This window comes from Mustelus asterias, chromosome 13 (assembly GCF_964213995.1).
Source record: "Mustelus asterias chromosome 13, sMusAst1.hap1.1, whole genome shotgun sequence".
NCBI classification, from domain to species: Eukaryota; Metazoa; Chordata; class Chondrichthyes; order Carcharhiniformes; family Triakidae; genus Mustelus; species Mustelus asterias.
In genome coordinates this window covers 79,953,128-79,970,228 of record NC_135813.1, presented here as the reverse complement: position 1 = coordinate 79,970,228, position 17,101 = coordinate 79,953,128, and the positions used below count along the sequence as shown (strand labels likewise).

General features: G+C 48.1%; 1 protein-coding gene across 1 annotated transcript in view; it reads right to left on the bottom strand.

The window, feature by feature from the left end:
* Nucleotides 1–17,101, bottom strand: part of LOC144502798 (nuclear receptor corepressor 2-like) — a 171,257-nt gene that overhangs the window by 86,265 nt on the left and 67,891 nt on the right. The window contains 2 exon segments of the mRNA XM_078227084.1: nt 5,612–5,750; nt 12,226–12,368. Coding sequence (XP_078083210.1) covers nt 5,612–5,750; nt 12,226–12,368 — 282 coding nt within the window.

The window sequence follows — 17,101 nt, the reverse complement described above, 5'->3', positions numbered from 1 at the left end:
TCCTGAGGAACTGCACTACAGACTGAAAACAGCCATTTATCACCACTCTCTTTCCTGTCACTCAGCAAATTTCTTATCCAAGTGCCTGCTTCCACTTACATTCCATGACCTAGAATTTTGCTCACAAGTCTGTTGTATGGCACAGTATCAAATGCCTTTTGACAATCTTTATACACCACACCAACAGCACTGCCCTCATCAACCTTCTGTTCCTCCTCAATAAAACTCCCAATAAAGTTTAGTTAAACATGATATCTCCTTAATGAATCCATGCTGGCTTTCCCTTTATTTGCACTTGTCTAAGTGACTATTGATTTTGTCCTGAACTACAGTTTCCAGAAGTTTCCCTACCACTGAAGTCAAACTGGCCTGTAATTGCTGGCTCTATCCTTGCTTCCCTTTTGAACAAGGGTGTAAAATTCTTAATCCTCCAGTCCTCTGGCACCACCCTGTGTGTCAGGAAGACTGGAAGATTATCACCAGTGCCTCTGCAATTTCCACACACTCTTCCCTCAGTACCCTTGGATGTATCATCTGGTCCTGATATCTTTGTCAATTTTAAGTAAAGATAGCCTTTCTAACACCACCTTCTTCTCCATTGAAAATTCTTCTGGTGTACCAGTTACCTCATCTCTCATCACAACCTGGGAAGCATCATTTTCCTTTGTAAAAGCAGCTGCCAAGTGCTTGTTTAATACTTGCACTACTTCTCTTGCTGCCACCTGCCAGTCTACTTTTATCTCTAATTAGCCCCACTCTCTTGTACCACCCTTTTATGTATCTGTTTAACGAAGGCCTTGGGATTCTCTTGTGAGCTGCCAATCTCCTTTCATTCTCTCCTTTTCTTAGTTTCTTCATGTCCTCTCTGACCCTTTCACATTTAGCCTGCTTCTCCATTGTCCCTGACATCTGTCACACCTGCACTTCTTCCCAAGGTGCTTTTTGATCAATAAAACTTCTCCGGGGTGCGGCCAATGCTGGAATGTTAAGAAACTTGGGGGCCAATCGTTGCACAGCAAGATCCCTCAAAGAATTGGTGTCTGCCCCCTTGTTTTGGATTGGATTTTGGACAGACAGAGGAACTAATTTCTTTTTATCACAGAATGCCAGTATTGTTATGGTGCAGGAGGAGGCCATTTGGCCCATCGTGTCTGCACCGGCTCCCCAAACAGACATCTTGACTCAGTGCCATTCCCCTATCCTTTCCCCCATACCCCTGCACATTGTCTCTATTCAAATAATCATCTGATTCCCTCTCGAATGCCTCGATTGAACCTGCCTCCACCACGCTCCCGGGCAGCGCATTTCAGACCCCAACCTGTGTGAATATTTTTTTCTCATCACATTCACTTCTTTTGCAAATCACTTTAAATCTGTGCCCCTCTCGTTCTCGATCCTTTTACGAGTGGGAACAGTTTCTCCCGATCTATTCTGCCCAGGCCCCCTCATGATTTTAGACATCTTTATCAAATCTCCTCTTAGCCGCCTTCTCTCCAATGAGAACAGGCCCAACCTCTCCAATCTATCCTCATCACTGATGATTCTCACCCTGGAGCCATTCTGCTAAACTCTCCCAATGAATAACTCTCTCAAATTCTGTTATTCTAAATTCCTTAATCTTCTAAACTCAAGAAAATACAAGCTCGTCTCCGCGACCTGTCCCTGTAACTTAACCCTTTCAGCCCCAGGGTCATTCCAATGATCTTCCCTGTATCTCCTCCAAGGCGAATGTCGCCTGCCTGAGTTGTAGTGCCCACAGCTGAACCCGGTTACCCCAGGAGGGGTATGTACAGAGCTGTCTAGAATTGGAACAAAGCTCCCAGGCCCTGGATACAAAGAGATAAACATCCCATTAGATTTTGAAATGAATTTTTCTATCTGCCCATCCAGCTCTGTCATAACTGCACGTTTCTCCGCATCGTCTGGGAAAACAACTTTAAACTCGAAAACTCTGCCAAAAGGCATCAGGAAGTGAGCGACGAATGGAGACAGCAAACAGGAGGCTTGGAGGGAGAGGGGAATTCAGAGGCTTTCACAAATTGAGAGCACTAGGGTGAGGCTGGAGATTTCTGGATGTGAATTCCAGGCTGAAGGATCTGTCGGGAATGCTGGGAATGCGGAAAGAGAGCGGGACAGAGTCGCAGAGAGAGCGGAAAATGGGAAATGAGTGATTGGGCTACAGAAGGAGAGAGAGGCTAGCTGGAGTTGTGGCTTTAGGACAGCATGGTGTGGAGATGCCGGCGTTGGACTGGGGTAAACACAGTAAGAAGTCTCACGACACCAGGTTAAAGTCCAATAGGTTCATTTGGTAGCAAAAGCCACTAGCTTTCGGAGCGCTGCTCCTTCGTCAGGTAAGTGGGAGTTCTGTTCACAAACAGGGCATATAAAGACACAAACTCAATTTACAAAATAATGGTTGGAATGCGAGTCTTTACAGGTAATCAAGTCTTAAAGGTACAGACAATGTGAGTGTGGAGAGAGCGTTAAGCACAGGTTAAACAGATGTGTATTGTCTACAGACAGGACAGTTAGTGAGATTTTGCAAGCCCAGGCAAGTTGTGGGGGTTACAGATAGTGTGACATGAACCCAAGATCCCGGTTGAGGCCCTCCTCATGTGTGCGGAACTTGGTTATCAGTCTCTGCTCAGCGACTCTGCGTTGTCGTGTGTCATGAAGGCCGCCTTGGAGAACGCTTACCCGAAGATCAGAGGCTGAATGCCCGTTATCGCTGAAGTGTTTCCCAACAGGAAGAGAGCACTCTTACCTGGTGATTGTCGAGCGGTGTTCATTCATCCGTTGTCGTAGCATCTGCAACGTCTCCCCAATGTACCATGCCTCGGGACATCCTTTCCTGCAGCGTATCAGGTAGACAACGTTGGCCGGGTTGCAAGAGTATGTACCGTGTACCTGGTGGATGGTGTTCTCACGTGAGATGATGGCATCTGTGTCGATGATCCGGCACGTCTTGCAGAGGTTGCTGTGGCAGGGTTGTGTGGTGTCATGGTCACTGTTCTCCTGAAGGCTGGGTAGTTTGCTGCGGACAATGGTCTGTTTGAGGTTGTGTGGTTGTTTGAAGGCAAGAAGTGGGGGTGTGGGGATGGCCTTGGCAAGATGTTTGTCTTCATCAATGACATGTTGAAGGCTCCAGAGAAGATGTCATAGCTTCTCCGCTCCGGGGAAGTACTGGACGACGAAGGGTACTCTGTCTGCCGTGTCCCGTGTTTGTCTTCTGAGGAGGTTGGTGCGGTTTTTCGCTGTGGTGCGTCGGAACTGTCGATCGATGAGTTGAGCGCCATATCCTGTTCTTGTGAGGGCATCTTTCAGCGTCTGGAGGTGTCTGTTGCGATCCTCCTCATCCAAGCAGATCCTGTGTATACGGAGGGCTTGTCCGTTGGGGATGGCTTCTTTAACGTGTTTAGGGTGGAAGCTGGAGAAGCGGAGCATTGTGAGGTTATCCGTGGGCTTGCGGTACAGTGAAGTGCTCTGGTGACCGTCCTTGATGGAGATGCATGTGTCCAAGAATGCAACCGATTCCGAGAGTAGTCCGTGGTGAGTCTGATGGTGGGATGGAACTTGTTGATGTCATCATATAGTTGTTTCAGTGATTGTTCACCATGAGTCCAAAGGAAGAAAATGTCATCGATGTATCTAGTGTATAGCATCGGTTGAAGGTCCTGTGCGGTGAAGCGGTCTTGTTCGAACCTGTGCATGAAGATGTTGGCATATTGAGGTGCGAATTTCGTCCCCATGGCTGTTCATTGTGTACATGGAATTTGGTCCCCATGGCTGTTCCATGTGTACACGGAACAGCCACGGGGACCAAATACGCACCTCAATATGCCAACATCTTCATGCACAGGTTCGAACAAGATTTCTTCACCGCACAGGACCTTCAACCGATGCTATACACGAGATACATCGATGACATTTTCTTCCTTTGGACTCATGGTGAACAATCACTGAAAAAACTTTATGATGACATCAACAAGTTCCATCCCATCATCAGACTCACCATAGACTACTCTCCGGAATCGGCTGCATTCTTGGACACATGCATCTCCATCAAGGACGGTCACCTCAGCACTTCACTGTACAGCAAGCCCACGGATAACCTCACGATGCTCCACTTCTTCAGCTTCCACCCTAAACATGTTAAAGAAGCCATCCCCTACGGACAAGCCCTCCGTATACACAGGATCTGCTCAGATGAAGAGGATCGCAACAGACACCTCCAGACGCTGAAAGATGCCCTCATAAGAACAGGATATGGCGCTCGACTCATCGATCGACAGTTCTGACGCACCACAGCGAAAAACCGCACCGACCTCCTCAGAAAACAAACACGGGACACGGCAGGCAGAGTACCCTTCGCCGTCCAGTCCTTCCCCGGAGTGGAGAAGCTACGACATCTTCTCCGGAGCCTTCAACATGTCATTAATGAAGACGAACATCTCGCCAAGGCCATCCCCACACCCCCACTTCTTGCCTTCAAACAACCGCACAACCTCAAACAGACCATTGTCCGCAGCAAACTACCCAGCCTTCAGGAGAACAGTGAACACGACAACCCTGCCACAGCAACCTCTGCAAGACGTGCCAGATCATCCACACGGATGCCATCATCTCACGTGAGAACACCATCTACCAGGTACACGGTACATACTCTTGCAACTCGGCCAACGTTGTCTACCTGATACGCTGCAGGAAAGGATGTCCCGAGGCATGGTACATTGGGGAGACCATGCAGACGCTACGACAACGGATGAATGAACACCGCTCGACAATCACCAGGCAAGAGTGTTCTCTTCCTGTTGGGGAACACTTCAGCAGACAACGCAGAGTCGCTGAGCAGAGACTGATAGCCACGTTCCGTACACATGAGGACAGCCTCAACCAGGATCTTGGGTTCATGTCACACTATCTGTAACCCCCACCACTTGCCTGGGCTTGCAAAATCTCACTAACAGTCCCGGCTGGAGACAATACATATCTCTTTAACCTGTGCTTAACGCTCTCTCCACACTCACATTGTCTGTACCTTTAAGACTTGATTACCTGTAAAGACTCGCATTCCAACCATTATTTTGTAAATTGAGTTTGTGTCTTTAGATGCCCTGTTTGTGAACAGAACTCCCACTTATCTGACAAAGGAGCAGCGCTCTGAAAGCTTGTGTGGCTTTTGCTACCAAATAAACCTGTTGGACTTTAACCTGGTGTTGTGAGAACTCTTAGTGCGTTTAGGACAGCACCCAGTGATTGGGAGACTCCGAGATGGACACACTGGGAAATAGTGAGGATCAGGGGAATACGGTCATGGATTTACTTTGGGATTGGATGGAAGTGGAGATTAACCAAACTTGTGAGACCAATTCTGGGATAATCAAAGTATGCATAGTTGTGGAATGGGTGATTTGATCAGGTGTCTGAATCTGCTTCCCATTCAATGGGATGTAACGGTCCAAACTGTCTGCTTTTCCGGTCGGGAATGGGGGAAGAGATTAAGTTTGACCTCGTGAACTTCCACAGAAATCACTTCCTCCCCCCAGCTGTGAGGATAGAATCACGGAGGAAGCGGATATTGATTGGCTACCGCCAAGCGATGGAGACACACCCTCTGTATCTTCCGTCATTTCTTCTTCATCCTCACTCACTGCAGAAGCTTCCAGATCCTCATCTTCAGCAGCAGAGGTTGCCGAGGTCTCTTCACCCTGCCTGGTCTTTCTCCTCTTCTTCACCACCTTTACTGCCTCCTGTCAAAGCAAAACACAAATTCCTGAGGGAAATGTTACAGTAAATAACCGCAGAGAGGCTGGGCCCTTGGTGACAATGTGGAGTTGGTGTTAAAACTCTTGAGCAAATCTAACGAGTGAGGAAAGAACGTGTGTTGTGTGAACTTGCTTTTGCTGTAGACTTTTCCCTTTAACATCAATGACCAATGAGGCGACACGACCAGTGCTGGAAAATGGGATGAGAACAGACAGGTGTTCAATGGGCAGCACAGACATGATGGACCAAAGGGCCTCTCTCTGCTTTATAAAACCCTGTGACTTTAATTAATCACTATTAAAATGCAGGTCAATATAACTACTTCTAATTGCTGGTAAATTTCTAGTTATACATCAGAAAAATAAAGATAAACGGTAAAGTCGCCATCGTCCCAGATGACGATAGGCTGGTGGGGATTTAACCTGAGGATCAGCACACCTCAGACGAGGGGCAAGGTTGAGAAGGCGGGACCTTCGTGAATAACCTGAGCTGGTACGGGGATTGAACCCATGTTGATGGCGTCGCTCTGTATCACCACCCAGCCGTCCAGCCCGCTGAGCTACACTGACAGTGTTGCTGCTGGACTTTTCTCCTGTCCTTTCTAACTTTGTGTGACAGTTTCTGCGGTTGGTGCATTGCGGGATGTCTGGAATGTGTCCCGGACTCTAACTCTGAGCGTGAAACTAAGCCTCGGAGCCTGAGTCAATGCTTCCAACCGTCTCTCGCACACCGACAGCAGATGGACAGCTCCAACGCGTCCCTGAGAAGCCGAATGTGGGACATGTGTCACCTTGAGGTTTGTCGGTGGAATTGCTGTCTCCTGCTAATGCCGGAATCATCAATTCTTTTAAAATACGGAATTAGGTTGCCACTCAAGTGGATAGAGCCGTGAAGAAGGCCTATAGTGTGTTAGCGTTTATTATCAGGGGGTTGGAGTTTAAGAGCCGTGGGGTTATGCTGCAACTGTACAGGACCTTGGTGAGACCACATTTGGAATATTGTGTGCAGTTCTGGTCACCTCACTATAAGAAGGATGTGGAAGCGCTGGAAAGAGTGCAGAGGAGATTTACCAGGATGCTGCCTGGTTTGGAGGGTAGGTCTTATGAGGAAAGGTTGAGGGAGCTAGGGCTGTTCTCCCTGGAGCGGAGGAGGTTGAGGTTTATAAGATGATGAGGGGGATAGATAGAGTGGACGTTCAGAGACTATTTCCTCTGGTGGATGTAGCTGTTACGAAGGGGCATAACTATAGGGTTCGTGGTGGGAGATATAGGAAGGATATCAGAGGTAGGTTCTTTACGCAGAGAGTGGTTGGGGTGTGGAATGGACTGCCTGCAGTGATAGTGGAGTCGGACACTTTAGGAACATTTAAGCGGTTATTGGATAGGCACATGGAGCACACCAGGATGATAGGGAGTGGGATAGCTTGATCTTGGTTTCGGAAAAGGTTCGGCACAACATCATGGGCCGAAGGGCCTGTACTGTGCTGTACTGTTCTATGTTCTATGTACAAAGAAACATCGGCAGCAGGGGGATGTCACAGAGTTTAATTGTCTTTGGGTCTGGAAAACGTACAGATTGGGATGTGACTGAGCCTCAAGCTCAGAAACAACCAGCATTTTCCACCTGTAATAAAGTACGAACACGGCTGGAATTCTGTTTCTGAATTACTGGACAAATCGAGCGAGAGACAGACTCAGCAAGTGGGAGGTTGATAGAGTGGACGTGGAGAGGATGTTTCCACTCGTAGGAAAAACTAGAACCAGAGGGCACAACCTCAGGCTAAAGGGACGATCCTTTAAAACAAAGATGAGGAGGAATTTCTTCAGCCAGAGAGTGGTGAATCTGTGGAACTCTTTGCCGCAGAGGAGGGCGGGTCATTGAGTGTCTTTAAGACAGACATAGATAGGTTCCTGATTAATAAGGGCTTCGGGGGTTATGAGGAAAAGGCAGGAGAATGGGGACGAGAAAAATTTCAGCCATGATTGAATGGCGGGGCAGACTCGATGGGCCAAGTGGCCTAATTCTGCTCCTGTGTCTTATGGTCTTATGGAGAGAGAGCAAGTCACAGAACTGAGAACGATAGATTTCTGATCAGTAAAGGAATCAAGAGCGACAGGGAATGGGCAGGAAATTGGACATGAGAAATGTTGGATTAGTCATGATCCTATTGAATGGGAGAGCAGGCTTGCGGGGCCGAACAGCCTCATCCTGTTCCTATTTGTTATGGGCTTATGGTTTTAATCGGGACAGTTTAAAGCGATAGAGATGGAGACAGAGAAAGATAGAGAGAGATCGAGCAGGAAGAGAGGAACAGGAGGAGGCCATTCAGCCCCAGGATGCTATACTGCCTTTCAGTGAGATCACAGTTCCTCTTTCTCATGATCTGAAAGCTGTCAGTGAGAGAGAGAGAGAGAGAGAGAGAGAGTGAGCCCCACACTTCAAACAAACAACCAACTCCTGGTGCCATTGCCCCAGCAACTGAAATCCTTTCAGAAAGACAGCAACAGACACCCACCAACAGCATCTCCCAGTGAAACACAAACACTGTCTCCTCCTGGGTCAATATAAGATAATCACCCAGAAATCCAGAATCAACACCTTTACCCAGAGCCTGGTGAGAATCCTGCAGCGACTGGTCGGAGTGAAGAGCCTAGATATATATAAGGGAAGACTAACTCTGACTGCCAATGGGAATGCTGTCAGGAACAATTGCATTGGAGCACTGACCCCCCCCCGCAGCCAGCTGCCACACACACAACTGACCCCCACCCCCCCGCAGCCAGCTGCCACACGCACAACTGACCCCCCCGCAGCCACTGCCACACACACACAACTGCTCCAAAAACCGCTGTGTTCAGCAGCGGCAATGTGGATCTATCGCCCCCGCATCAGCTCACATCACTTTCCAACCGGCAATGGAAGCATTTCCCGTTTGGAATTCCAACGGTAATGTTCGGTATTTAGAGCGATGTTGCCGGGAGTGATTTAATAATGGAAATACCACTCTCATGTTTCAGATAATCACCGCGGTACATTGCACCCAGCAACATCACAGTTCCCAGCCTCTGACTGGATCACAATTTGAACGTGGTCTTCTGAGTGTCGTCTCCGTAAGTTAGATTCAGTGTGTCACTGTCTTGTGCTGTGATATTTTACATAGCCCGAGTACAAAGAACAAAGAAAATTACAGCACAGGAACAGGCCCTCCGGCCCTCCAAGCCTGCACCGACCATGCTGCCCGACTGAACTAAAACCCCCTACCCTTCCGGGGACCATATCCCTCTATTCCCATCCTATTCATGTATTTGTCAAGACGCCCCTTAAAAGTCACTACCGTATCCGCTTCCACTACCTCCCCCGGCAACGAGTTCCAGGCACCCACCACCCTCTGTGTAAAAAAACTTGCCTCGTACATCTCCTTTAAACCTTGCCCCTCGCGCCTTAAACCTATGCCCCCTAGTAATTGACTCTTCCACCCTGGGAAGAAGCTTCTGACTATCCACTCTGTCCATGGCTCTCATAATCTTGTAGACTCCTATCAGGTGGCCCCTCAACCTCCGTCGTTCCAATGAGAACAAACCAAGTTTCTCCAACCTCTCCTCATAGCTAACGCCCTCCACGCCAGGCAACATCCTGGTAAATCTTTTCTGTACCCTCTCCAAAACCTCCACGTCCTGGTAGTGTGGCGACCAAAATTGAACACTGTATTCCAAGTAACTCAGTCGGTAACAAATGAGACTTTTGATCCTAGAGTCAGCATTTCAAATCCCATGTTGGCGAATTGATTTGTATTAAAAGGTGTCCTTAAACTAAATATTTCAACCAATTCTCCACATTGAGAATCTCATTTACTGAAAGTCCTGATCATATGCCTTTACCATTTATTAAATTACGAGAAGCATATTTTACGGTGGGATAGTTGTTCAATGAAAGATGGACTAAATACAAGAACTTCTAATTGGTTAAGGACTGTACAGAACTAAAAATGGGTAACTTGAACTTCATTGTTAGTCTACGCCAAGCCAACTTGTTAGTTTCAATGCTGCCAGTGACACACTCTAACACAAACTGAGCATGTGCAGGAAGTGCTCCCTCTAGTGCTGGAGCAAAATAAACACAACCTTAAGAGAAACCAAACAAGAAGGAAACATCGAGAGTGGGTTTTTCTGGCCTGGCTCGTCCCCAAAACCGGAAAATCCCGCCCAAGTCAACCCCTCACCTGCTCAAATTCCTGCGGCGGGCGGAACAGTAAAATTGGCCCCAGAATGACAATGGGAGATTTAGATGAGGGAAGAATGGGAGGGGTCTTGAGTGGTGTGTAAAAACCAGCATGGGCTGGTTGGGCTGAATGGCCTGTTTCGGTACCACATATCGTGTGTAATATGTTAAAGATATTCAGCGGCATGTGTATAAAAGTGATTCCTTCAGTAGAACTGAATAGCATTAAAGGTGTAACAGGGTGTTAGCAAGCACAGAAACAGGGAAAGGAGAGAAGGGAGGAAAGAACAAAGGGGAATGTCTGCGATGGAGAGATTAAATAACAAAAGGGATATTGGCGCAAGGTAATGGGACAAATAAAACAACAAAAGATGGATCCAGAGGTGGTGTAAATGGTAACAGCAGAATCATCACCAACAGCCACTGTCCAAAACAGTGGGGAGGGGTGGTTATGATGTGAAATTGTTGAGCTCGGTGTTGAGTTGGGAAGGCTGCCAAGTGCTGATTGGAAAGATTGCGAATCTTTGAGCTTCCTTTGCATTTTATTGAAACAAGATCGAAAGCGGAGGTCTGTAACTCGCTCTCTCAGAATGCTGCTGAGACTGGAGATGGATTGAAAATTTCAAAATAAGATCATAGCTACCCTGCAGTGCAGAAAGAGGCCATGTGGCCCATCAAGTCTGCACCGACCACAATCCCACCCAGGCCCTACCCCCATATCCCTACATAATTACCCACTAATCCCTCTAACCTACACATCTCAGGACACTAAGGGGCAATTTTAGCATGGCCAATCAACCTAACCCGCACATCTTTGGACTGTGGGAGGAAACTGGAGCACCCAGAGGAAACCCACGCAGACACAAGGAGAATGTGCAAACTCCACACAGACAGTGACCCAAGCCGGGAATCGAACCCAGGTCCCTGGAGCTGTGAAGCAGCAATGCTAACCACTGTGCTACCGTGCTGCCCCATGTTTGTTGTTTAATGAAGATGAAGAAATGGAGGCAGAATCTGAATGGCCTCTTCCTGTCGGATGTGAACAAAGAACAAAGAAAATTACAGCGCAGGAACAGGCCGTTCGGCCCTCCAAGCCTGCACTGACCATGCTGCCCGATTTAACTAAAACCCCCTACTCTTCCGGGGACCATATCCCTCTATTCCCATCCTATTTGTCCAAATGCCCCTTAAAACTCACTATCGTATCTAGTGTACTGGTCAGCTTGGTGCCCAAGAATCGGGCTGAGATTCTGAGTATCAACTTCTATCAATGATCCACAGAGGCTGCCTCATTTTAATTAGAGTTCGAGCACCTTCTTAGCAATAAGTAGAAGTAAAGTTATACTTATTGTCCCCTGGCCAAGTAAGCCGCTGAATGTTGGTCAAAGGTAGGTTACATTCTGATCAACATTACAAAGGTTAAGAATGCAACTGCAGAACTTTCTCAAACTGAACTTGGTCTTTTTTAAAAATTCATGCATGAGGCATGGACGTCGCTGGCTGGCCAGCATTTACTGTAAGAAGTCTCACAACACCAGGTTAAAGTCCGACAGGTTTATCTGGTAGCAAAAGCCACTAGCTTTCGGAACGCTGCCCCTTCGTCAGGTGAGTCAGGTGGGGCAGCGCTCCGAAAGCTAATGGCATTTGCTACCAAATAAACCTGTTGGACTTTAACCTGGTGTTGTGAGACTTCTTACTGTGTTTACCCCAGTCCAACGCCGGCATCTCCACATCAGCATTTATTGCCCATCCCTAGTTGTCTTTGGAGGGCAGTTGAGAGTCAACCACATTGCTGTGGCTCTGGAGTCACATGTAGGCCAGACCGGGTGCGGACGGCAGATTTCCTTTCCTAAAGGACATTAGTGAACCAGATGGGGTTTTCTGACAATCGACAATGGTTTCATGGTCATCAGCAGATTCTTAATTCTAGCTATTTTTTTTATTGAATTCAAATTCCACCATCTGCCGTGGCGGGATTCGAACCCGGGTCCCCAGAACATTAGCTGAGTTTCTGGATTGATAGACTAGTGATAATACCACTAGGCCATCGGCAACCCAGAGCTGGTGCGAATCCAGAATGATGTGAAGCCCACGGTGCTCCATGTGAATCCAACCGATCAGTTATATTCAATTTACAAATCGCTGGACACACGCGGACGTCTGCTACAACTCTGTCAGTCCAGCAATGAGAGGCAGAGATAGAGGAGAAGGTTCCGCTCACTGGCTGCTTTCACTTCTTACCGTTCTCAGTCTGTGTTGTTGCAGGAGAATATCCAAATTGTGGCGCCTTTTGTAATTAAAGTAGAAATTTTTACACTGAGCCTCTGTCTTGGAACTCACCATCTTGGCAATGGCTGCCCAGCCTCGACCGTGCTGGAGAAGACCTGCAGGGAACGAACAAAGGATTATGAGTGAGAGCCGGAAAAGTCTCCCGATGGGCAGCAGAGAGAGTTGGAGCAGGAATTAATGACAGGAAACAATAAGGGATTAATCAGACACTGCTCACTGACAGAGCAATGGGATCACCTCATCCCGCAAGACCAACCTGCCTGATCACTGACTGTCGCTGCCCCAGCGCTTTAATCACTCGTGGGCCTGAACTTTCAACCCCCGTGCTGGGAAAACTCCTGGCTCAGGAGATGGCAGGGTTTTGTTACGGGCTGGGTTGGGGGGGGGGGGGGGAGCTGAGGGGTGGGGAGCTGAGGGGTAGGGGTGGGGAGCTGAGGGGTGGGGGTGGGGCGGAGGGGGACACAGGGTGGGGGGGGGTGGGTTGGGGGGGACGGGGGGGACAGGGGGTGGGGGACGGGACAGTCTGTGTGAAAGGCCCACCTTGGTGCCCCAGGATCTTGTCCCAGATTTGAAAAAATAAATCAATAAAAAGAAAATACATCCCTCCACCCTGACTGCCCACAAATACCGCAAGCCAATCCATACCAACCCATGCCACGCTCTTCATCCCACACACCCCCATTGCCCCCTACCCACATCCTACACCCCCCATTGCCCCTTTACCCACATCCCACACCCCCCATTGCCCCTTTACCCACATCCCACACCCCCCATTGCCCCTCTACCCACATTCCACACACCCCCATTGCCCCCTACCCACATCCCCCCATTGCCCCTCTACCCACATCCCACACCCCCCCATTGCCCCCTACCCACATCCCACATTGCCTCTTTACCCACATCCCACACCCCCCATTGCCCCTCTACCCACATCCCACACCCCCCATTGCTCCTTTACCCACATCCCACACCCCCCCATTGCCCCTTTACCCACATCCCACCCCCCCCCATTGCCCCTCTACCCACATCCCACACCCTCCCATTGCCCCTCTACCCACATCCCACACCCCCCCATTGCCCCTCTACCCACATCCCACCCCCCCATTGCCCCTTTACCCACATCCCACACCCCCACATTGCCCCTCTACCCATCCCCAATGCCCTTTTTTGCCTCTAAGCCACCTCAGTGCCACTTCATGACAAGCCATGCTTGCCCACCCACCACCCACCGCCCCCAACACCTTCCATGCCAATTCACCCGGTATCCACGTTGGAACCTCGCTGGGATGAAATAAAATAAAATTCTGTCATAGAGTCAGAGCTGTATAGCACAGAAAAGGCCCTTTGGCCCATCAGGTCTGCAACGATAATAACTACAACTAAAAACACGCTAATCCCATTTTCCTGCACTTAAAGTTTATTTATTAGTGTCACAAGTAAGGCTTACATTAACACTGCAATGAAGGTACTGTGAAATTTCCCTAGTCACCACACCTCGGCGCCTGTTCGGGTCAATGCACCTGACCAACACGTCTTTCGGACTGTGGGAGGAAACTGGAGCACCTGAAGGAAACCCACGCAGACACGGGGAGAATGTGCAAACTCCACGCAGACAGTAACTCAAGCTGGGAATCGAACCCGGGTCCCTGGTGCTGTGAGGCAGTGAGCAGTGCTAACCACTGTGACACCATGCTTGTCCCATATCCTTGAATGTTCTGATATTTCAAGTGTTCATCCAAATATCTTTTTAAAGGTTGTGAGGTTTCCAGCCTCCACCACCTTCCCAGGCAGCGCATTCCAGATTCCCACCACCCTCTGTGATAAAAACCCAATCACTATATTTAACTTGCTTTAACTACTTAGGAGCAGCCTCAAAGGGCCAAATGGCCTCCTCCTGCTCCTATCTTCTACATTTCAATGTTTACTTAATCCCTGATAAAAACAAGCATTTGTATTCATAGTCCCATTCCAAAGGCTTTATAAGTACTTGGAACTGTCAATCAAAATGTGAACTGACAGGCACCCCACTATGATAATGATAGGTTGTGAAATCAGTCAGACAACACAAATCCTATGATAGCTCTCAGGCTTTTATGTCAATAGACAGTGAATTGGCATGCACTGATTTATGCTGCAAAATGTTTTTTTTTCAAAAAATTCAAGGGCAGGAGATTTAAATGCCTTAACAGCTTCAAAGAATTTTCTACTTTTTATGTAAATTAATGTCAACTTTTAATGGTCCCAAAGGGTACTTCACCTCTCCAAATGTGTCTCTGGGCCTAACTACAAGAATTGCTTACCTCTCCAAAGAGTTCTGGAAGCTTTAGACCTTCTCAAGGAACAAAGAACAAAGAACATTACAGCACAGGAACAGGCCTGCACCGGCCATGCTGCCCGACTTAACTAAAACCCCCTACCCTTCTGGGGACCATATCCCTCTATTCCCATCCGATTCATGTATTTGTCAAGACATCCCTTAAAACTCACTATCGTATCTGCTTCCACTACCACCTCCAGCAACGAGTTCCAGGCACCCACCACTCTCTGTGTAAAAAATCTGCCTCGTACATCTCCTTTAAACCTTGCTTCTCGCACCTTAAACCTATGCCCCCTAGTAATTGACTCTTCCACCCTGGGAAAAAGCTTCTGACTATCCATCCTGTCCATGCCTCTCATAATCTTGTAGACTTCTATCAGGTCGCCCCTCAACCTCCGTCGTTCCAGTGAGAACAAACCAAGTTTCTCCAACCTCTCCTCATAGCTAATGCCCTCTATACCAGGCAACATCCTGGTAAATCTTTTCTGTACCCTCTCCAAAGCCTTCTGGTAGTGTGGCAACCAGAATTGAACACTATATTCCAAGTGTGGACTAACTAAGGTTCTATAAAACTGCAACATGACTTGCCAATTTTTAAACTCAATGCCCCGGCCAATGAAGGGAAGCATGCTGTATGCCTTCTTGACTACCTTCTCCACCTGCATTGCCACTTTCAGTGACCTGTGTACTTGTATATCCAGATCCCTTTGCCTATCAATACTCTTAAGGGTTCTGCCATTTACTGTATATTTCCTATCTGTATTAGACCTTCCAAAATACATTATCTCACATTAGTCCGGATTAAACTCCATCTGCCATCTCTCCGCCCAATTCTCCAACTGATCTATATCCTGCTGTATCCTCTGATGGTCCTCATCGCTATCCACAAATCCACCAACCTTTGTGTTGTCTGCAAACTTACTAATCAAACCAGTTACATTTTCCTCCAAATCATTTATATATATTACAACCAGCAAAGGTCCCAGCACTGATCCCTGAGGAACACCACTTGTCACAGCCCTCCATTCAGAAACGCATCCTTCCACTGTTACCCTCTGTCTTCTTTGACCGAGCCAGTTCTGAATCCACCTTGCCAGCTCACCTCTGATCCCATGTGACTTCACCTTCTGCACCAGTGTGCCATGAGGGACCTTGTCAAAGGCCTTACTGAAGTCCATGTGGACAACATCCACTGCCCTACCCTCATCAATCATCTTCCTCAGTTCCTCGAAAAACTTGATCAAGTTAGTGGGACATGACCTCCCCTTCACAAAACCATGTTCCCTCTCACTAATATGTCCAGTTATTTCCAAGTGGGAATAAATCCTGTCTCGAAGAATCCTCTCCAATAATTTCCCTACCACTGATGTAAGGCTCACCGGCCTGTAATTACCTGGATTATTTTTGCTATCCTTCTTAAACAAAGGAACAACATTGGCTATTCTCCAATCTTCTGGGACCTCCCCTGTAGCCAGTGAGGATACAAAGATTTCTCTCAAGGCCCCAGCAACTTCCTCCCTTGTCTCTCTCAGTATCCTGGGGTATATCCCATCAGGCCTTTCTACTGCTGAGATTTTCCAGCATTTTCTGTTTTTGTCTCAGATTCCAGCATCCGCAGTATTTTGCTTTTAGCCGAAGGGACATGCGGTGGAATTTTCCTGTCCCGCCCACCACGGGGATCATAGCGTGCGGGGTGGACCATGCGGGTGGGAATTTCCGACCTTAGGGTGAGCGAGGTTTTGATACGATCCGCCAGTTATCGAGACGTGCAGCCCACACACCCGGCCTCACACTATCAGTGAAATTGTTCATTGTTCATTCGTGTGACAGGCAAACCTCTCCATTCAAGAACCTTAACAGGTTCCATCCTGAGCTCAAATTCCCCTTGAAATGGAACAGTCAAATTATCTCCATTTCCTCAAAGTGCTCCTTGGGAAATCTGCCAATTGGTTCCCTCCTGCTGTCCTCCACAAGCCCACCTTCACTGCTCAGTACAAGCACTGAGATTCCTGCAGTTCCACATGTTATAAAGCTGATCTTACTGAAACCTCAAAACCTCGCGTCCAACATTTGATGTGATTCTCTGATTGGACAACACTTGCTAAACAATCCTGAGTGTGCTAAGACTTACACTGACAGCCAATTGGAGATTATCAGTCGGCTTGGCAATGGGGCTCACCTGTACACGCTAGAAGCTGCATTTATTCACCGCACACAGACCCAGTCCACACGTTACACCTTTTCAATTAAACTAAAGCGAGGGAGGCAGCCATTCTCTGGTACTTCCATCTAGAAGGACGAGGGCAGCAGACACACGGGAACACCAGCACCTGGAGATTCCCCTCCCAATCACTCACCATCCTGATTGGGAAATATATCATCATTCCTTCATTGGCCGGGATTTTCCCGACCCCCCCCACCTCCCCCATGGCAGAGGCGATTGACGGGATCTTCTGCTCCTGCTGATGTCTATGGAGGTTTCCGTGGCTCCCCCGCCCAATGGCCAGAGAA